We start from the raw sequence: 23,440 nt of genomic DNA, 5'->3' as shown, positions 1-23,440 counted from the left end.
TTGTAGTCCATCATGTGAACATTGTAGTTTCATCACAGTACGTCATCACGTCAATAACATTAGCCGTCGCATCATCACAGAGGCGAGGAGAAGTACAGTCGGATTCTCTAAACACCGCGATCGTCTTTTCCTAGGTCCTTATGAATTCTCCTTCACAACCTCCCTCGACCTCGTGACGTTTTCTCTGGAGGTTAAGGAAAAAGTGGTTAGTAAAGAAAATTATTTGAACTTTTCGACCGCAGCCAAGGTCATTGTTTACGCAGCCTGAGAGACTGAACTCAGGGAAAGGAACATGCAGTCCCTGTACGTGCGTGCGTCATGACGCAGCGGCTCAGCTGTTGACAGAAGTTCCTTCAATCTCAACCTCCGGTGCTTCGTGCGTGCTCACTCGCCGAGTCCCTGCTGTCACTGTGGCCGTCTTTACACGCACATGCTGTTTGTCCACTGCCCGGTCAGGGAGCATATGCTGCCATGAGTGCTTTGTGTCGCGTTATCCAGAGAGGACTGCTGAGCAGCCGGCCGTTATGTCGTTTATTCCCCGGACAGCAGGATGTTAGCGGGGTGGCTCCCATGGTCCGGACAGCCTGCTCATCCAGGTATCCCTACTAGCTCCCCGGCTAACTGATGCCCTCTCTGTCTGCCTGAGCTGTGGTGTGGTGGCGCTGGGTGGACATGACGGCTAAATGTTGCCCTTTTAAAAAGCCAGTCATTCAATCGTTGGTACATCTCACCATGTCGTGTCTTTGTATCTTAGTCGACTGTTTACTTCACACGGTTTACATAAATGACATTCAGACGTCTGGTTAGCAAGAGGTTTGACCCGCACTTGAGCTATTATCACACAGGATTTTAGTTATAGACTCTCTGTCCCTCTATCTTATTTGGTAATATAACTAAATTGAACGATAATTATTATATATGTATATTTACTGTATGGTATGCCCTGCTACATATACGCCAAGCCACCGGACCATTAGATAAGCCTAGCTAAAATGAATGCTGTCTAATACCACACCCCCTTTGATAAATCCTATATCTATGAATGTCACACTGCTCTGGGTTAGAAAAACATAAAAACACCTCTTAGTATGAAAGTGAGATAAATTGCGGAGCTTTATATTTATCTTGGTGTACTAGGAGTGTAGCTAATGAAGTCATATATTAATAGCTAGTTCTGGATCTGTAAAGAGTACAATGTTGAGTTTTTGGAGAGACTGGATACACAGATAGTTTAGCCTGTAACACAGTACAACACAAACACAATATGGGCCTTAAAATCGTGATAATATTTGCTGTTTTGATGATTAGTTGATCTATCTGCTAATTGACAAAAAATACAATGTTGAGAGCAAAATAATAATCATAGTCATATATCAAGTAATAGGCCAAGTGTTTGGAGTTTCTCAAATGTGAATATTTTATGGTGTTTTCTGTCTTTAAATTGCAAATTGATTGTTTTGGGGTTTTGGGCTCCTGATTGAACAACAAAAGGCATATAAATGTGTCACCTTAGGCTCAGAGACTTTGTGATGAGAACTTTTCACAATTTTTCCACATATTACAGACTGAATTTCTAAACACACAAGAATCTAACATTGTTATTATTAATAAAAACAAATATAAGCACTGCCATTTTTTTGCAGAGGAAGAGACCTTTGTGGATAATGGCTGGTAAAAACCTTCTCAGAAATAAAGAAATCCTAACCTGAAGTTAACGCTTGGCACATGGGAATTTTTTAGCTGGTTGCAATATGCAATCTTTGCTGCTAGATGTCACTAAATCTTAGACACTGCTCCTGAAAAGTCTTTTCTAATTTCACACATTCATATAATGATAAACAATAAATCAAATGTTTTGTTTTTATGTGAAAGATTACTAAAACATTTTAAAAAACAATGTCTCTCTACATGGTTACCAAATGTACCAGTAGGTGGAAGGAAATCATTTTCACCTAAATAAGTCACAAATCATTCAACAATGCTGCCACTACCTTATTATCCTCTGAATAATTTCCCCTGATATCCTATTTGAAGGGGTGAAAACAGGAAAGCAAGAGTCCCTGCATTTTCTTTTTCACTGATTTGAAGCAACTCAGTCATCAATTCCACTCTCTGGCAGTTTAATCAGTCTGCAGAGTTTTATTTATGAGATTTATTACTGTTGCTGTCATTGTAACATAAGTCTCACTAGCAGATTCTAACTTATGAATGTTTTTTTCCTCAGCCCAGTCAACTTGACCTATGATGTCTTCGATGGGAAGGGAGAGAGCACTCCCCTGGTGTTTCTTCACGGCCTTTTTGGCAGCAAATCTAACTTCCACTCAATAGCTAAGTCCCTGGTGCAGCGCACAGGCCGAAAGGTAATGCAGCGATGAAGACATCACACCTGTCTGCTGTTACGAAGAAAACAATTCACTGCTATGTGTTTGTGTCTGTTCCCAGCAGCCTGACACTGGTACTTTTACAAAAGCAGACATGGGAACGCACAATCAACCAGTGTGCTTCCAGGCATTGATACAACATCCAAGAAGTCTGTGCTGTTGTAATAAATACTGAGAGATAATCTGCTCTTTGGCTTGCTTAAAGAAACTCATCACCTCATGTGCACAAAACAGTCTTTGTTTGTGCTGCCACCTTCCTGAGCTGGGGCCAAAAAAACCCCATGCAGCCAACATAAAAGTGTTTTTGTCCCCCGCCCCCCCCACCATTTCAAGTATCCTAACTGTCCTTTGTCCAGTTAGGTGCTGACTGTAGATGCCCGTAACCATGGCAACAGCCCCCACAGCCCAGAGCTGACCTATGAAGCGATGGCCGATGATTTGAAACATCTCCTCGCAAAGCTGCGCATTGAGAAGTGCATCCTTATTGGCCACAGCATGGGAGGGAAAACAGCCATGACGACCGCCCTGACACAGGTTAGCAGCAGAAAATGTTACCATGAATTAATGGTGGAGCTGCAGTACTTTTGCAGGATGTCACCTGACCTTTTTGACTGTACATTCCTGTCCTCTCTGAATTTGATAATCACACCCGCTCCTAAAGCCGCACCTTGATGTCCTGTTTCTGTTTTGTCAATGCTTTTTTTTCCAAATGACATCTCTTTCCTCGTCTGTTAATCCCAATCTGTCTGCCTCTGTTTGTAGTCTGATTTAGTGGAAAGGCTGGTGGTAGTGGACATCAGCCCAGCCCAGTCCACCACACGCACCAACTTTCGCTATTATATCCAAGCCATGCAGGAGGTGAAGATCTCCAGTGACATCCCACGTTCCACTGCCAGGCGGATGGCTGAGGATCAGCTGCGATCTCTGGTCAAGGTCAGAACTCTGTTTTATATGCATGTATGCTTGTGCATGTGTGTGTATGTGTGTGGAAAAATGTCATAGTGTACTATCCCCCAAAAAGTTTAAGTTAGTTATATCAAATCATGTTGAAAAAACTGCTTGAAATGTCATGGTACAGTATGTTGATAAAAACATATTATAGCATGTCACGAAAACTGTTGAAAAGTCATAGTATAGCATGTCGAAAGAACTACTGAAAACATGGTATGATATGTCAAAAAACGTAACAGTATAGCATGTAAAAATGTATTTCAAAAGTCATATCCTTTAGAAAGTACTGCTGAAAAAGTAATTGTATAGCATGTCATAAAAATCGTATTCTAGCATTTCGAAAAAAAACCCTGCTGAAAACATCATAGTATAGTGTATTGAAAAAAGCCATATTATTGCATTTTTAAAAAAAAATGTTAAAATGTACAAGTATAGCAAAGCGCTATGCAAGTCCGATGTATTATTATTATTATTATTGTTGTTGTTATCATTAGAGTTATCAACAAATCTGTTGAAAAAGTCACAGTGCTGCATATTAGACTATGTAGAAAATACTGCTGAAAAGTCTTTGTGTAGTATGTGGAATAAAGTTATGATTTAGCATGTCAAAAGAATGTTGGAAAATTCAAAAGACTGTAGATGTCATAGTATACCATGTCGAAAAAACTGTTAAATCATAGTATGGTATGCCAAAAGAGGTCATAGTACAGCATCTCGAAATAGAAAACAGAAGAGCATGGGGAAAAACTGCTGAAAAAGTTTCAGTATGGTATGTTAAAAAAGTTTCATAGCATAGCACGCTGAAAAGGAACTTTTGAAAAAGTCACAGAACAGCACCTTGATAAAACTTTGAAGTCATGTCAGTTATGTATGTCGAACTATGGTAATATTATTGCATATAGAAAAACGTCATAACAGTCATGTCTAAAACACTTTTTAAAAAGTCATAGTATACTACATGAAAAAATGACATGGTATAGCATGTCAAAAACATTTGAAAAAGTAGTAGTATACCAGGTTTAAACAACTGTTTATAAAGCCATTGTATAGTAGTTTTGATAGTCATATAATTCCATATCAAAAGAACTGTTGACAAAGTTATGTTATCATATCTCAAAATATTCACAGCATAGCATGTTGATAAAACTGTTGAAAAAAAGCCATACTATAGTAAAAAAAAAAAGTCATAGTAAAGCATGTTGGAAAAACAGGAATAAGGCATAGTATGATGTGAGTCATATTTTGACATCCTTTATAACACTATAATATGCCATTTTTTGGTGTTATTTTCTGCGTGCAATATTAGGGTGTTTTTGGCTGTTTTTACAGCCTTCTATGCTATGGCATGTCACAGCATGCTATTTTATGCTGGTGTCAGCTGTTTATGGGACTTTTTAGCGTTACTATGGTAATGTGGTTTTCAGCAGTTTTTGGGACATATCATATTTTGAATTTTTTGCCATACTTAAGCCTTGCTTTTTGGGTCTTTTTTTTTCTGACATACCATATCACGGTGGTATGCCATGCGATATCTCAACACGCTATTTTATGCAGTTTTCAGCAGTTTTTGGGATATAAGCCGTTTTTGCAGAATTCTATGCTATGACATGTCTTGGGATGCTATTTGAAGTGTTTCTCAGCTGTTTTTAAGACATGTCATTTTTTGACATTTTTGCCATACTATAGCCTTGCTTTTTTGGTCATTTTTTCGACATACCATTTTATGGTGTTTTTGGCCGTTTTTGTAACAGTCTATGCTATTGTGTGTCTCGGCAGGCTATTTAATGCAGTTTTAAGCTGTTTTTAGCAGCTTTTGGGACATGTCATTTTTTGACATTTTTGCCATACTATAGCCTTGCTTTTTTGGTCATTTTTTTCAACATGCCATATTATGGTGTTTTTTGGCTGTTTTTTAACAATCTATGCTATGGGGTGTCTCAGTATACTATTGTATGCGGTTTTCAGCTGTTTTCGGCTGCTTTTAAGACATGTCATTTTTTGACATGTTTGCCATACTATAGCCTTGCTTTTTGGTTCATTTTTTTGACATGCCATTTTATGGTGTTTTTGGTCGTTTTTGGAACAGTCTATGCTATGGCGTGTCTCAGTACGTCATTGTATGTAGTTTTAAGCTTTTTTCGGCTGTTTTTAAGACATGTCATTTTTTGACATTTTTGCCATACTATAGCCTTGCTTTTTTGGTCATTTTTTCAACATTCTATTTCATGGTGTTTTTTGCAGTTTTTTTAACAGTCTATGCTATTGTGTGTCTCGGCAGGCTATTGTATGCGCTTTTAAGCTGTTTTGAGCTGTTTTTAAGACATGTCATTTTTTGACATTTTTGCCATACTATAGCCTTGCTTTTTTTGGTCATTTTTTCGACATGCCATTTTATGGTGTTTTTGGCCGTTTTTGTGACAGTCTATGCTATTGTGTGTCTTGACAGGCTATTTAATGCAGTTTTAGGCTGTTTTCGGCTGTTTTTAAGAGATGTCATTTTTTGACATTTTTGCCATACTATAGCCTTGCTTTTTGGTCATTTTTTCAACATGCCATTTTATGGTGTTTTTTGCCGTTTTTGTAACAGTCTATGCTATTGTGTGTCTCGACAGGCTATTTAATGCAGTTTTAGGGTGTTTTTATCAGCTTTTGTGACATGTCATTTTTTGACATTTTTGCCATACTATAGCCTTGCTTTTTTTGGTCATTTTTTCGACATGCCATTTTATGGTGTTTTTTGCCGTTTTTGTAACAGTCTATGCTATTGTGTGTCTTGGCAGGCTATTATATGCGGTTTTAAGCTGTTTTCGGCTGTTTTTAAGACATGTCATTTTTTGACATTTTTGCCATACTATAGCCTTGCTCTTTGGTTCATTTTTTCGACATGCCATTTTATGGTGTTTTTGGTCGTTTTTGGAACAGTCTATGCTATGGCGTGTCTCAGTACGGGATTGTATGTACCTTGAATCTGTTTTCGGCTGTTTTTAAGACATGTCATTTTTTGACATTTTTGCCATACTATAGCCTTGCTTTTTTGGTCATTTTTTCAACATGCCATTTTATGGTAATTTTGCAGTTTTTGTAACAGTCCATGCTATTGTGTGTCTCGGCAGGCTATTGTATGCGCTTTTAAGCTGTTTTGAGCTGTTTTTAAGACATGTCATTTTTTGACATTTTTGCCATACTATAGCCTTGCTTTTTTGGTCATATTTTCGATATGCCATTTTATGGTGTTTTGGACCGTTTTTGTAACTGTCTATGCTATTGTGTGTCTCGACAGGCTATTTAATGCAGTTTTAGGGTGTTTTTAGCAGCTTTTAAGACATGTCATTTTTTGACATTTTTGCCATACTATAGCCTTGCTTTTTTGGTCATTTTTTCAACATGCCATTTCATGGTGTTTTTTGCCGTTCTTGTAACTGTCTATGCTATTGTGTGTCTCGACAGGCTATTTAATGCAGTTTTAGGGTGTTTTTAGCAGCTTTTAACACATGTCATTTTTTGACATTTTTGCCATACTATAGCCTTGCTTTTTTGGTCATTTTTTCAACATGCCATTTCATGGTGTTTTTTGCCGTTTTTGTAACAGTCTATGCTATTGTGTGTCTCGACAGGCTATTTAATGCAGTATTAGGCTGTTTTCGGCTGTTTTTAAGACATGTAATTTTTTGACATTTTTGCCATACTATAGCCTTGCTTTTTTGGTCATTTTTTCGACATGCCATGTTATGGTGTTTTTGGTCGTTTTTGGAACAGTCTAAGCTATGGCGTGTCTCAATCTGTGATTGTATGTACCTTGAAGCTGTTTTCGGCTGTTTTTAAGACATGTCATTTTTTGACATTTTTGCCATACTATAGCCTTGCTTTTTTGGCCATTTTTTCAACATGCCATTTTATGGGGTTTTTTTTGCCGTTTTTGTAACAGTCTATGCTATTGTGTGTCTCGGCAGGCTATTTAATGCAGTTTTAGGCTGTTTTTAGCATCTTTTGGGACATGTCATTTTTTGACATTTTTGCCATACTATAGCCTTGCTCTTTGGTTCATTTTTTCGACATGCCATTTTATGGTGTTTTTTGTCGTTTTTGGAACAGTCTATGCTATGGCGTGTCTCAGTACGGGATTGTATGTACCTTGAATCTGTTTTCGGCTGTTTTTAAGAGATGTCATTTTTTGACATTTTTGCCATACTATAGCCTTGCTTTTTGGTCATTTTTTCAACATGCCATTTTATGGTGTTTTTTGCCGTTTTTGTAACAGTCTATGCTATTGTGTGTCTCGACAGGGTATTTAATGCAGTTTTCGGCTGTTTTCAGCTGTTTTTAAGACATGTCATTTTTTGACATTTTTGCCATACTATAGCCTTGCTTTTTGGGTCATTTTTTTCAACATGCCATATTATGGTGTTTTTTGCCGTTTTTGTAACAGTCTATGCTATTGTTTGTCTCGGCAGGCTATTGTATGCGCTTTTAAGCTGTTTTGAGCTGTTTTTAAGACATGTCATTTTTTGACATTTTTGCCATACTATAGCCTTGCTTTTTTGGTCATATTTTCGATATGCCATTTTATGGTGTTTTGGACCGTTTTTGTAACTGTCTATGCTATTGTGTGTCTCGACAGGCTATTTAATGCAGTTTTAGGGTGTTTTTAGCAGCTTTTAACACATGTCATTTTTTGACATTTTTGCCATACTATAGCCTTGCTTTTTTGGTCATTTTTTCAACATGCCATTTCATGGTGTTTTTTGCCGTTTTTGTAACAGTCTATGCTATTGTGTGTCTCGGCAGGCTATTGTATGCGCTTTTAAGCTGTTTTGAGCTGTTTTTAAGACATGTCATTTTTTGACATTTTTGCCATACTATAGCCTTGCTTTTTTGGTCATTTTTTCGACATGCCATTTTATGGTGTTTTTTGCCGTTTTTGTGACAGTCTATGCTATTGTGTGTCTTGACAGGCTATTTAATGCAGTATTAGGCTGTTTTCGGCTGTTTTTAAGACATGTAATTTTTTGACATTTTTGCCATACTATAGCCTTGCTTTTTTGGTCATTTTTTCGACATGCCATGTTATGGTGTTTTTGGTCGTTTTTGGAACAGTCTAAGCTATGGCGTGTCTCAGTACGCGATTGTATGTACCTTGAAGCTGTTTTCGGCTGTTTTTAAGACATGTCATTTTTTGACATTTTTGCCATACTATAGCCTTGCTTTTTTGGCCATTTTTTCAACATGCCATTTTATGGGGTTTTTTGCCGTTTTGTAACAGTCTATGCTATTGTGTGTCTCGGCAGGCTATTTAATGCAGTTTTAGGCTGTTTTTAGCATCTTTTGGGACATGTCATTTTTTGACATTTTTGCCATACTATAGCCTTGCTCTTTGGTTCATTTTTTCGACATGCCATTTTATGGTGTTTTTGGTCGTTTTGGAACAGTCTATGCTATGGCGTGTCTCAGTACGGGATTGTATGTACCTTGAATCTGTTTTCGGCTGTTTTTAAGACATGTCATTTTTTGACATTTTTGCCATACTATAGCCTTGCTTTTTTGGTCATTTTTTCAACATGCCATTTTATGGTAATTTTGCAGTTTTTGTAACAGTCCATGCTATTGTGTGTCTCGACAGGCTATTTAATGCAGTATTAGGCTGTTTTCGGCTGTTTTTAAGACATGTCATTTTTTGACATTTTTGCCATACTATAGCCTTGCTTTTTCGGTCTTTTTTTTCAACATGCCATTTTATGGTGTTTTTTGCCGTTTTTGTAACAGTCTATGCTATTGTTTGTCTCGGCAGGCTATTGTATGCGCTTTTAAGCTGTTTTGAGCTGTTTTTAAGACATGTCATTTTTTGACATTTTTGCCATACTATAGCCTTGCTTTTTTGGTCATTTTTTCGATATGCCATTTTATGGTGTTTTGGACCGTTTTTGTAACTGTCTATACTATTGTGTGTCTCGACAGGCTATTTAATGCAGTTTTAGGGTGTTTTTAGCAGCTTTTAACACATGTCATTTTTTGACATTTTTGCCATACTATAGCCTTGCTTTTTTGGTCATTTTTTCAACATGCCATTTCATGGTGTTTTTTGCCGTTTTTGTAACAGTCTATGCTATTGTGTGTCTCGACAGGCTATTTAATGCAGTTTTAGGGTGTTTTTAGCAGCTTTTAAGACATGTCATTTTTTGACATTTTTGCCATACTATAGCCTTGCTTTTTTGGTCATTTTTTCGACATGCCATTTTATGGTGTTTTTTGCCGTTTTTGTAACAGTCTATGCTATTGTTTGTCTCGGCAGGCTATTGTATGCGCTTTTAAGCTGTTTTGAGCTGTTTTTAAGACATGTCATTTTTTGACATTTTTGCCATACTATAGCCTTGCTTTTTTGGTCATATTTTCGATATGCCATTTTATGGTGTTTTGGACCGTTTTTGTAACTGTCTATGCTATTGTGTGTCTCGACAGGCTATTTAATGCAGTTTTAGGGTGTTTTTAGCAGCTTTTAACACATGTCATTTTTTGACATTTTTGCCATACTATAGCCTTGCTTTTTTGGTCATTTTTTCAACATGCCATTTCATGGTGTTTTTTGCCGTTTTTGTAACAGTCTATGCTATTGTGTGTCTCGACAGGCTATTTAATGCAGTATTAGGCTGTTTTCGGCTGTTTTTAAGACATGTAATTTTTTGACATTTTTTCCATACTATAGCCTTGCTTTTTTGGTCATTTTTTCGACATGCCATGTTATGGTGTTTTTGGTCGTTTTTGGAACAGTCTAAGCTATGGCGTGTCTCAGTACGCGATTGTATGTACCTTGAAGCTGTTTTCGGCTGTTTTTAAGACATGTCATTTTTTGACATTTTTGCCATACTATAGCCTTGCTTTTTTGGCCATTTTTTCAACATGCCATTTTATGGGGGTTTTTTTGCCGTTTTTGTAACAGTCTATGCTATTGTGTGTCTCGGCAGGCTATTTAATGCAGTTTTAGGCTGTTTTTAGCATCTTTTGGGACATGTCATTTTTTGACATTTTTGCCATACTATAGCCTTGCTTTTTTGGTCATTTTTTCAACATGCCATTTTATGGTGTTTTTTGCCGTTTTTGTAACAGTCTATGCTATTGTGTGTCTCGGCAGGCTATTGTATGCGCTTTTAAGCTGTTTTGAGCTGTTTTTAAGACATGTCATTTTTTGACATTTTTGCCATACTATAGCCTTGCTTTTTTGGTCATTTTTTCGACATGCCATATTATGGTGTTTTTGGTCGTTTTTGGAACAGTCTAAGCTATGGCGTGTCTCAGTACGCGATTGTATGTACCTTGAAGCTGTTTTCGGCTGTTTTTAAGACATGTCATTTTTTGACATTTTTGCCATACTATAGCCTTGCTTTTTGGGTCATTTTTTCAACATGCCATTTTATGGGGGTTTTTTTTGCTGTTTTTGTAACAGTCTATGCTATTGTGTGTCTCGGCAGGCTATTTAATGCAGTTTTAGGCTGTTTTTAGCAGCTTTTGGGACATGTCATTTTTTGACATTTTTGCCATACTATAGCCTTGCTTTTTTGGTCATTTTTTCGACATTCCATTTTATGGTGTTTTTTGCCGTTTTTGTAACAGTCTATGCTATTGTGTGTTTCGACAGGCTATTTAATACAGTTTTAGGCTGTTTTCGGCTCTTTTTAAGATATGTCATTTTGTGATATTTTTGCCATACTATAGCCTTGCTCTTTGGTTCATTTTTTCGACATGCCATTTTATGGTGTTTTTGGTCGTTTTTGGAACAGTCTATGCTATGGCGTGTCTCAGTACGGGATTGTATGTACCTTGAATCTGTTTTCGGCTGTTTTTAAGACATGTCATTTTTTGACATTTTTGCCATACTATAGCCTTGCTTTTTTGGTCATTTTTTCAACATGCCATTTTATGGTAATTTTGCAGTTTTTGTAACAGTCCATACTATTGTGTGTCTCGGCAGGCTATTGTATGCGCTTTTTAGCTGTTTTGAGCTGTTTTTAAGACATGTCATTTTTTGACATTTTTGCCATACTATAGCCTTGCTTTTTTGGTCATTTTTTCAACATGCCATTTTATGGTGTTTTTTGCCGTTTTTGTAACAGTCTATGCTATTGTGTGTCTCGGCAGGCTATTGTATGCGCTTTTAAGCTGTTTTGAGCTGTTTTTAAGACATGTCATTTTTTGACATTTTTGCCATACTATAGCCTTGCTTTTTTGGTCATTTTTTCGACATGCCATATTATGGTGTTTTTGGTCGTTTTTGGAACAGTCTAAGCTATGGCGTGTCTCAGTACGCGATTGTATGTACCTTGAAGCTGTTTTCGGCTGTTTTTAAGACATGTCATTTTTTGACATTTTTGCCATACTATAGCCTTGCTTTTTTGGTCATTTTTTCGACATGCCATTTTATGGTGTTTTTTGCCGTTTTTGTAACAGTCTATGCTATTGTGTTTCTCGACAGGCTATTTAATGCAGTTTTAGGGTGTTTTTATCAGCTTTTGAGACATGTCATTTTTTGACATTTTTGCCATACTATAGCCTTGCTCTTTGGTTAATTTTTTCGACATGCCATTTTATGGTGTTTTTGGTCGTTTTTGGAACAGTCTAACCTATGGCGTGTGTCAGTACGCGATTGTATGTAGTCTGAAGCTGTTTTGAGCTGTTTTTAAGACATGTCATTTTTTGACATTTTTGCCATACTATAGCCTTGCTTTTTTGGTCATTTTTTCGACATGCCATTTTATGGTGTTTTGGGACGTTTTTGTAACAGTCTATGCTATTGCGTGTCTCTGCAAGCTATTTAATGCAGTTTTCGGCTGTTTTTAGCAGCTTTTGGGACATGTCATTTTTTGACATTTTTGCCATACTATAGCCTTGCTTTTTTGGTCATTTTTTCGACATGCCATTTTATGGTGTTTTGGGACGTTTTTGTAACTGTCTGTGCCATGGCGTGTCTCTGCAAGCTATTTAATGCAGTTTTAGGCTGTTTTTAGCAGCTTTTGGGACATGTCATTTTTTGACATTTTTGCCATACTATAGCCTTGCTTTTTTGGTCATTTTTTCGACATGCCATTTTATGGTGTTTTTTGCCGTTTTTGTAACAGTCTATGCTATTGTGTGTTTCGACAGGCTATTTAATACAGTTTTAGGCTGTTTTCGGCTGTTTTTAAGATATGTCATTTTTTGATATTTTTGCCATACTATAGCCTTGCTCTTTGGTTCATTTTTTCGACATGCCATTTTATGGTGTTTTTTGCTGTTTTTGGAACAGTCTATGCTATTGTGTGTCTTGGCAGGCTATTATATGCGGTTTTAAGCTGTTTTCGGCTGTTTTTAAGACATGTCATTTTTTGACATTTTTGCCATACTATAGCCTTGCTCTTTGGTTCATTTTTTCGACATGCCATTTTATGGTGTTTTTGGTCGTTTTTGGAACAGTCTATGCTATGGCGTGTCTCAGTACGCTATTGTATGTATCTTGAAGCTGTTTTCGGCTGTTTTTAAGACATGTCATTTTTGACATTTTGCCATACTATAGCCTTGCTTTTTGGTCATTTTTCAACATGCCATTTTATGGTGTTTTTTGCCGTTTTTGTAACAGTCTATGCTATTGTGTGTCTCGGCAGGCTATTGTATGCGCTTTTAAGCTGTTTTGAGCTGTTTTTAAGACATGTCATTTTTTGACATTTTTGCCATACTATAGCCTTGCTTTTTTGGTCATTTTTTCGACATGCCATTTTATGGTGTTTTGGGACGTTTTTGTAACAGTCTATGCTATTGCGTGTCTCTGCAAGCTATTTAATGCAGTTTTCGGCTGTTTTTAGCAGCTTTTGGGACATGTCATTTTTTGACATTTTTGCCATACTATAGCCTTGCTTTTTTGGTCATTTTTTCGACATGCCATTTTATGGTGTTTTGGGACGTTTTTGTAACTGTCTGTGCCATGGCGTGTCTCTGCAAGCTATTTAATGCAGTTTTAGGCTGTTTTTACCTGCTTTTGGGACATGTCATTTTTTGCCATTTTTGCCATACTATAGCCTTGCTTTTTTGGTCATTTTTTCGACATGCCATTTTATGGTGTTTTTTGCCGTTTTTGTAACAGTCTATGCTATTGTGTGTTTCGACAGGCTATTTAATACAGTTTTAGGCTGTTTTCGGCTGTTTTTAAGATATGTCATTTTTTGATATTTTTGCCATACTATAGCCTTGCTCTTTGGTTCATTTTTTCGACATGCCATTTTATGGTGTTTTTGGTCGTTTTTTGAACAGTCTATGCTATGGCGTGTCTCAGTACGGGATTGTATATACCTTGAATCTGTTTTCGGCTGTTTTTAAGACATGTCATTTTTTGACATTTTTGCCATACTATAGCCTTGCTTTTTTGGTCATTTTTTCGACATGCCATATTATGGTGTTTTTGGTCGTTTTTGTAACAGTCTATGCTATTGTGTGTCTCGGCAGGCTATTGTATGCGCTTTTAAGCTGTTTTGAGCTGTTTTTAAGACATGTCATTTTTTGACATTTTTGCCATACTATAGCCTTGCTTTTTTGGCCATTTTTTCAACATGCCATTTTATGGGTTTTTTTTTGCTGTTTTTGTAACAGTCTATGCTATTGTGTGTCTCGGCAGGCTATTTAATGCAGTTTTAGGCTGTTTTTAGCAGCTTTTGGGACATGTCATTTTTTGACATTTTTGCCATACTATAGCCTTGCTTTTTTGGTCATTTTTTCGACATGCCATTTTATGGTGTTTTTTGCCGTTTTTGTAACAGTCTATGCTATTGTGTGTTTCGACAGGCTATTTAATACAGTTTTAGGCTGTTTTCGGCTGTTTTTAAGATATGTCATTTTTTGATATTTTTGCCATACTATAGCCTTGCTCTTTGGTTCATTTTTTCGACATGCCATTTTATGGTGTTTTTTGCTGTTTTTGGAACAGTCTATGCTATTGTGTGTCTTGGCAGGCTATTATATGCGGTTTTAAGCTGTTTTCGGCTGTTTTTAACACATGTCATTTTTTGACATTTTTGCCATACTATAGCCTTGCTCTTTGGTTCATTTTTTCGACATGCCATTTTATGGTGTTTTTGGTCGTTTTTGGAACAGTCTATGCTATGGCGTGTCTCAGTACGGGATTGTATGTACCTTGAATCTGTTTTCGGCTGTTTTTAAGACATGTCATTTTTGACATTTTGCCATACTATAGCCTTGCTTTTTTGGTCATTTTTTCGACATGCCATTTTATGGTGTTTTGGGACGTTTTTGTAACAGTCTATGCTATTGCGTGTCTCTGCAAGCTATTTAATGCAGTTTTAGGCTGTTTTTAGCAGCTTTTGGGACATGTCATTTTTTGACATTTTTGCCATACTATAGCCTTGCTTTTTTGGTCATTTTTTTCGACATGCCATTTTATGGTGTTTTTTGCCGTTTTTGTAACAGTCTATGCTATTGTGTTTCTCGACAGGCTATTTAATGCAGTTTTAGGGTGTTTTTAGCAGTTTTTGAGACATGTTATTTTTTGACATTTTTGCCATACTATAGCCTTGCTTTTTTGCTCATTTTTTCGACATGCCATATTATGGTGTTTTTGGTCATTTTTGGAACAGTCTAAGCTATGGCGTGTCTCTGCAAGCTATTGTATGCGGTCTTAAGCTGTTTTCGGCTGTTTTTAGGACATGTCATTTTTTGACATTTTTGCCATACTATAGCCTTGCTTTTTTAGTCATTTTTTCGACATGCCATTTTATGGTGTTTTTGGCCGTTTTTGTGACAGTCTATGCTATTGTGTGTCTTGACAGGCTATTTAATGCAGTATTAGGCTGTTTTCGGCTGTTTTTAAGACATGTCATTTTTTGACATTTTTGCCATACTATAGCCTTGCTTTTTTGGTCATTTTTTCGACATGCCATTTTATGGTGTTTTTGGTCGTTTTTGGAACAGTCTAAGCTATGGCGTGTCTCAGTACGCGATTGTATGTACCTTGAAGCTGTTTTCGGCTGTTTTTAAGACATGTCATTTTTTGACATTTTTGCCATACTATAGCCTTGCTTTTTGGGTCATTTTTTTCAACATGCCATATTATGGTGTTTTTTGGCTGTTTTTTAACAATCTATGCTATTGTGTGTCTCAGCAGGCTATTTAATGCAGTTTTAGGCTGTTTTTAGCAGCGTTTGGGACATGTCATTTTTTGACATTTTTGCCATACTATAGCCTTGCTTTTTTGGTCATTTTTTCGACATGCCATTTTATGGTGTTTTTTGCCGTTTTTGTAACAGTCTATGCTATTGTGTGTTTCGACAGGCTATTTAATACAGTTTTAGGCTGTTTTCGGCTGTTTTTAAGATATGTCATTTTTTGATATTTTTGCCATACTATAGCCTTGCTCTTTGGTTCATTTTTTCGACATGCCATTTTATGGTGTTTTTTGCTGTTTTTGGAACAGTCTATGCTATTGTGTGTCTTGGCAGGCTATTGTATGCAGTTTTAAGCTGTTTTCGGCTGTTTTTAAGACATGTCATTTTTTGACATTTTTGCCATACTATAGCCTTGCTCTTTGGGTAATTTTTTCGACATGCCATTTTATGGTGTTTTTGGTCGTTTTTGGAACAGTCTATGCTATGGCGTGTCTCAGTACGCTATTGTATGTATCTTGAAGCTGTTTTCGGCTGTTTTTAAGACATGTCATTTTTTGACATTTTTGCCATACTATAGCCTTGCTTTTTTGGTCATTTTTTCGACATGCCATTTTATGGTGTTTTTTGCCGTTTTTGTAACAGTCTATGCTATTGTGTGTCTCGGCAGGCTATTGTATGCGCTTTTAAGCTGTTTTGAGCTGTTTTTAAGACATGTCATTTTTTGACATTTTTGCCATACTATAGCCTTGCTTTTTTGGCCATTTTTTCAACATGCCATTTTATGGGTTTTTTTTTGCTGTTTTTGTAACAGTCTATGCTATTGTGTGTCTCGGCAGGCTATTTAATGCAGTTTTAGGCTGTTTTTAGCAGCTTTTGGGACATGTCATTTTTTGACATTTTTGCCATACTATAGCCTTGCTTTTTTGGTCATTTTTTCGACATGCCATTTTATGGTGTTTTTTGCCGTTTTTGTAACAGTCTATGCTATTGTGTGTTTCGACAGGCTATTTAATACAGTTTTAGGCTGTTTTCGGCTGTTTTTAAGATATGTCATTTTTTGATATTTTTGCCATACTATAGCCTTGCTCTTTGGTTCATTTTTTCGACATGCCATTTTATGGTGTTTTTTGCCGTTTTTGTAACAGTCTATGCTATTGTGTGTTTCGACAGGCTATTTAATACAGTTTTAGGCTGTTTTCGGCTGTTTTTAAGACATGTCATTTTTTGATATTTTTGCCATACTATAGCCTTGCTCTTTGGTTCATTTTTTCGACATGCCATTTTATGGTGTTTTTTGCTGTTTTTGGAACAGTCTATGCTATTGTGTGTCTTGGCAGGCTATTATATGCGGTTTTAAGCTGTTTTCGGCTGTTTTTAACACATGTCATTTTTTGACATTTTTGCCATACTATAGCCTTGCTCTTTGGTTCATTTTTTCGACATGCCATTTTATGGTGTTTTTGGTCGTTTTTGGAACAGTCTATGCTATGGCGTGTCTCAGTACGGGATTGTATGTACCTTGAATCTGTTTTCGGCTGTTTTTAAGACATGTCATTTTTTGACATTTTTGCCATACTATAGCCTTGCTTTTTTGGTCATTTTTTCGACATGCCATATTATGGTGTTTTGGGACGTTTTTGTAACAGTCTATGCTATTGCGTGTCTCTGCAAGCTATTTAATGCAGTTTTAGGCTGTTTTTAGCAGCTTTTGGGACATGTCATTTTTTGACATTTTTGCCATACTATAGCCTTGCTTTTTGGTCATTTTTTCAACATGCCATTTTATGGTGTTTTTTGCCGTTTTTGTAACAGTCTATGCTATTGTGTTTCTCGACAGGCTATTTAATGCAGTTTTAGGGTGTTTTTAGCAGCTTTTGAGACATGTCATTTTTTGACATTTTTGCCATACTATAGCCTTGCTTTTTTGCTCATTTTTTCGACATGCCATATTATGGTGTTTTTGGTCATTTTTGGAACAGTCTAAGCTATGGCGTGTCTCTGCAAGCTATTGTATGCGGTCTTAAGCTGTTTTCGGCTGTTTTTAGGACATGTCATTTTTTGACATTTTTGCCATACTATAGCCTTGCTTTTTTAGTCATTTTTTCGACATGCCATTTTATGGTGTTTTTGGCCGTTTTTGTGACAGTCTATGCTATTGTGTGTCTTGACAGGCTATTTAATGCAGTATTAGGCTGTTTTCGGCTGTTTTTAAGACATGTCATTTTTGACATTTTTGCCATACTATAGCCTTGCTTTTTTGGTCATTTTTTCGACATGCCATTTTATGGTGTTTTTGGTCGTTTTTGGAACAGTCTAAGCTATGGCGTGTCTCAGTACGCGATTGTATGTACCTTGAAGCTGTTTTCGGCTGTTTTTAAGACATGTCATTTTTTGACATTTTTGCCATACTATAGCCTTGCTTTTTTGGCCATTTTTTCAACATGCCATTTTATGGTGTTTTTTGCCGTTTTTGTAACAGTCTATGCTATTGTGTGTCTCGACAGGCTATTTAATGCAGTTTTAGGCTGTTTTTAGCAGCTTTTGGGACATGTCATTTTTTGACATTTTTGCCATACTATAGCCTTGCTTTTTTGGTCATTTTTTCGACATGCCATTTTATGGTGTTTTTTGCCGTTTTTGTAACAGTCTATGCTATTGTGTGTTTCGACAGGCTATTTAATACAGTTTTAGGCTGTTTTCGGCTGTTTTTAAGATATGTCATTTTTTGATATTTTTGCCATACTATAGCCTTGCTCTTTGGTTCATTTTTTCGACATGCCATTTTATGGTGTTTTTGGTCGTTTTTGGAACAGTCTATGCTATGGCGTGTCTCAGTACGGGATTGTATGTACCTTGAATCTGTTTTCGGCTGTTTTTAAGACATGTCATTTTTTGACATTTTTGCCATACTATAGCCTTGCTTTTTTGGTCATTTTTTCGACATGCCATTTTATGGTGTTTTGGGACGTTTTTGTAACAGTCTATGCTATTGCGTGTCTCTGCAAGCTATTTAATGCAGTTTTAGGCTGTTTTTAGCAGCTTTTGGGACATGTCATTTTTTGACATTTTTGCCATACTATAGCCTTGCTTTTTTAGTCATTTTTTCGACATGCCATTTTATGGTGTTTTTGGCCGTTTTTGTGACAGTCTATGCTATTGTGTGTCTTGACAGGCTATTTAATGCAGTATTAGGCTGTTTTCGGCTGTTTTTAAGACATGTCATTTTTTGACATTTTTGCCATACTATAGCCTTGCTTTTTTGGTCATTTTTTCGACATGCCATTTTATGGTGTTTTGGGACGTTTTTGTAACAGTCTATGCTATTGCGTGTCTCGGCAGGCTATTTAATGCAGTTTTAGGCTGTTTTTAGCAGATTTTGGGACATGTCATTTTTTGACATTTTTGCCATACTATAGCCTTGCTCTTTGGTTCATTTTTTCAACATGCCATTTTATGGTGTTTTTTGCTGTTTTTGTAACAGTCTATGCTATTGTGTGTCTTGGCAGGCTATTATATGCGGTTTTAAGCTGTTTTCGGCTGTTTTTAAGACATGTCATTTTTTGACATTTTTGCCATACTATAGCCTTGCCCTTTGGTTCATTTTTTCGACATGCCATTTTATGGTCTTTTTGGTCGTTTTTGGAACAGTCTAAGCTATGGCGTGTCTCAGTACGCGATTGTATGTACCTTGAAGCTGTTTTCGGCTGTTTTTAAGACATGTCATTTTTTGACATTTTTGCCATACTATAGCCTTGCTTTTTTGGCCATTTTTTCAACATGCCATTTTATGGGTTTTTTTTTGCTGTTTTTGTAACAGTCTATGCTATTGTGTGTCTCGGCAGGCTATTTAATGCAGTTTTAGGCTGTTTTTAGCAGCTTTTGGGACATGTCAGTTTTTGACATTTTTGCCATACTATAGCCTTGCTTTTTTGGTCATTTTTTCGACATGCCATTTTATGGTGTTTTTTGCCGTTTTTGTAACAGTCTATGCTATTGTGTGTTTCGACAGGCTATTTAATACAGTTTTAGGCTGTTTTCGGCTGTTTTTAAGATATGTCATTTTTTGATATTTTTGCCATACTATAGCCTTTCTCTTTGGTTCATTTTTTCGACATGCCATTTTATGGTGTTTTTTGCTGTTTTTGTAACAGTCTATGCTATTGTGTGTCTTGGCAGGCTATTATATGCGGTTTTAAGCTGTTTTCGGCTGTTTTTCAGACATGTAATTTTTGACATTTTTTCCATACTATAGCCTTGCTCTTTGGTTCATTTTTTCGACATGCCATTTTATGGTGTTTTTGGCCGTTTTTGGAACAGTCTATGCTATGGCGTGTCTCAGTACGGGATTGTATGTACCTTGAATCTGTTTTCGGCTGTTTTTAAGACATGTCATTTTTTGCCATTTTTGCCATACTATAGCCTTGCTTTTTTGGTCATTTTTTCGACATGCCATTTTATGGTGTTTTGGGACGTTTTTGTAACAGTCTATGCTATTGCGTGTCTCTGCAAGCTATTTAATGCAGTTTTAGGCTGTTTTTAGCAGCTTTTGGGACATGTCATTTTTTGACATTTTTGCCATACTATAGCCTTGCTTTTTGGTCATTTTTTCAACATGCCATTTTATGGTGTTTTTTGCCGTTTTTGTAACAGTCTATGCTATTGTGTTTCTCGACAGGCTATTTAATGCAGTTTTACGGTGTTTTTAGCAGTTTTTGAGACATATTATTTTTTGACATTTTTGCCATACTATAGCCTTGCTTTTTTGCTCATTTTTTCGACATGCCATATTATGGTGTTTTTGGTCATTTTTGGAACAGTCTAAGCTATGGCGTGTCTCTGCAAGCTATTGTATGCGGTCTTAAGCTGTTTTCGGCTGTTTTTAGGACATGTCATTTTTTGACATTTTTGCCATACTATAGCCTTGCTTTTTTAGTCATTTTTTCGACATGCCATTTTATGGTGTTTTTGGCCGTTTTTGTGACAGTCTATGCTATTGTGTGTCTTGACAGGCTATTTAATGCAGTATTAGGCTGTTTTCGGCTGTTTTTAAGACATGTCATTTTTTGACATTTTTGCCATACTATAGCCTTGCTTTTTTGGTCATTTTTTCGACATGCCATTTTATGGTGTTTTTTGCCATTTTTGGAACAGTCTATGCTATTGTGTGTCTCGGCAGGCTATTGTATGCGCTTTTAAGCTGTTTTGAGCTGTTTTTAAGACATGTCATTTTTTGACATTTTTTCCATACTATAGCCTTGCTCTTTGGTTCATTTTTTCGACATGCCATTTTATGGTGTTTTTGGTCGTTTTTGGAACAGTCTAAGCTATGGCGTGTGTCAGTACGCGATTGTATGTAGTCTGAAGCTGTTTTGAGCTATTTTTAAGACATGTCATTTTTTGACATTTTTGCCATACTATAGCCTTGCTTTTTTGGTCACTTTTTCAACATGCCATTTTATGGTGTTTTTGGCCGTTTTTGTGACAGTCTATGCTATTGTGTGTCTTGACAGGCTATTTAATGCAGTTTTAGGCTGTTTTCGGCTGTTTTTAAGACATGTCATTTTTTGACATTTTTGCCATACTATAGCCTTGCTTTTTTGGTGATTTCTTCGACATGCCATTTTATGGTGGTTTTGGCCATTATTTAACAGTCTTTGATATGGCGTGTCTCAGTACACTATTGTATGCAATTTCAAGCTGTTTTCAACTCTTTTTAGGACATGTCATTTTTTATATTTTTGCCATACTATAGCCTTGCTTTTTCAGTCATTTTTCAACATACCATATTCACTAGCAAGGACCACATCACAACAATATATCATTCAAATATTTATTATGGTATGAAGGTTTGGTTCCGTTGGTCGGTGATGGATGTGTGTGGCTGGTCCTGGAGGATGTCTTTAAGCCGGGTCGAGGGAGACTCAGAATGGGGTTACTTCTTGCATGTGTCCACCTGATCCGATTCCCGTGGCCTAAAATGAGAAACAGGAAGGACAGGAATGAACAACGAGATTGAGGAGAGAAGGAAATGAGGTAGGCTCGACGAGATGGGAGACGATAATGGATGAGGCAGGACCTCAAACAGACAAGGGAAGTGTTGGGTGGGCCGAGAGATCCAAGTAAAACAGAGGAGAATGGGTTGGCCAGGTAAAAGTAGGCGAGCAGGTAATGAGACGTGGTTGAGGCGTTGTCCTAATTCCTAATCTAGGTTAAGAAATGAACTTCATTCATAGTGTTTTTTACCATTTTTGCATCATTCTGTGCTATGGCGTGTCTTAGCGAGCTATTGTACGCGGTTTTAACCGCTTTTTGGCTGTTTTTGAGACATGTCATTTTTTGCCATACTATAGCCTTGCTTTTTTGGTCATTTTTTTGACATGCCTTATTATGGTGTTTTTGGCCATCATTGTAACAGTCTATGCCATTGCGTGTCTCGGCAGGTTATTTAATGCAGGTTTAAGCTGTCTTTAGCAGTTTTTGGGACATGTCATTTTTTGACAGTTTTGCCATACTATAGCCTTGCTTTTTACGTCATTTTTTGGACATATCATTTTATGGTGTTTTTTGCAGTTTTTGTAACAGTCCATGCTATTGTGTGTCTCGACAGGCTATTTAACGCAGTTTTAAGCTGTTTTTAGCAGCTTTTGGGACATGTCATTTTTTGACATTTTTGCCATACTATAGCCTTGCTCTTTGGTTCATTTTTTCGACATGCCATATTATGGTGTTTTTGGTCGTTTTTGGAACAATCTAAGCTATGGCATGTCTCAGTACACGATTGTATGTAGCTTGAAGCTGTTTTCGGCTGTTTTTAAGACATGTCATTTTTTGACATTTTGCCATACTATAGCCTTGCTTTTTTGGTCATTTTTTCAACATGCCATATGATGGTGTTTTTTGCCTTTTTTATAACAGTTTATGCTATTGTGTGTCTCGGCAGGCTATTTCATGCGCTTTTAAGCTGTTTTGAGCTGTTTTAAGATATGTCATTTTTGACATTTTGCCATACTATAGCCTTGCTTTTTGGTTCATTTTTCGACATGCCATTTTATGGTGTTTTGGACGTTTTGTAACTGTCTATACCATGGAGTGTCTCTGCAAGGATTGTATGTACCTTTAATCTGTTTTCGGCTGTTTTTAGGACATGTCATTTTTTGACATTTTTGCCATACTATAGCCTTGCTTTTTTGGCCATTTTTTCAACATGCCATTTTATGGTGTTTTGGACCGTTTTTGTAACTGTCTATGCTATTGTGTGTCTCGACAGGCTATTTAATGCAGTTTTAGGGTGTTTTTAACAGCTTTTAAGACATGTCATTTTTTGACATTTTTGCCATACTATAGCCTTGCTTTTTTGGTCATTTTTTCAACATGCCATTTTATGGTGTTTTTGCCGTTTTTGTAACAGTCTATACTATTGTGTGTCTCGACAGGCTATTTAATGCAGTTTTAGGGTGTTTTTAGCAGCTTTTGAGACATGTCATTTTTTGACATTTTTGCCATACTATAGCCTTGCTCTTTGGTTCATTTTTTCGACATGCCATTTTATGGTGTTTTTGGTCGTTTTTGGAACAGTCTAACCTATGGCGTGTGTCAGTACGCGATTGTATGTAGTCTGAAGCTGTTTTCGGCTGTTTTTAAGACATGTCATTTTTTGACATTTTTGCCATACTATGGCCTTGCTTTTTTGGTCATATTTTCGATATACCATTTTATGGTGTTTTGGGCCGTTTTTGTAACAGTCTATGCTATTGTGTGTCTCGACAGGCTATTTAATGCAGTTTTAGGGTGTTTTTAGCAGCTTTTGGGACATGTCATTTTTGGACATTTTTGCCATACTATAGCCTTGCTTTTTTGGCCATTTTTTCAACATGCCATTTTATGGTGTTTTTTGCCGTTTTTGTAACAGTCTATGCTATTGCGTGTCTCTGCAAGCTATTTAATGCAGTTTTAGGCTGTTTTTAGCAGCTTTTG

The 23,440-nt window shown here is 36.7% G+C and overlaps 1 protein-coding gene across 1 annotated transcript in view; it reads left to right on the top strand.

Moving 5' to 3' along the window:
- Positions 1-216: 216 nt before the first annotated feature.
- The window catches only part of abhd11 (abhydrolase domain containing 11), a 37,165-nt gene continuing 13,941 nt past the window's right edge, over positions 217-23,440 (top strand). Inside the window, exons 1-4 of the mRNA XM_042499282.2 lie at positions 217-596; positions 2,225-2,360; positions 2,742-2,915; positions 3,144-3,314. Of these exons, the coding sequence (XP_042355216.1) occupies positions 472-596; positions 2,225-2,360; positions 2,742-2,915; positions 3,144-3,314 (606 nt within the window). The 5' untranslated portion in view covers positions 217-471. The remainder of the gene's footprint in view (positions 597-2,224; positions 2,361-2,741; positions 2,916-3,143; positions 3,315-23,440) is intronic.

The sequence above is a fragment of the Plectropomus leopardus genome, chromosome 15 (assembly GCF_026936395.1).
Source record: "Plectropomus leopardus strain MGB_pleo_1.0 chromosome 15, ASM2693639v1, whole genome shotgun sequence".
Classification (NCBI taxonomy): domain Eukaryota; kingdom Metazoa; phylum Chordata; class Actinopteri; order Perciformes; family Serranidae; genus Plectropomus; species Plectropomus leopardus.
The sequence above is the reverse complement of the archived record's forward strand: the minus strand, read 5'-3'. Positions and strand labels throughout refer to the sequence as shown.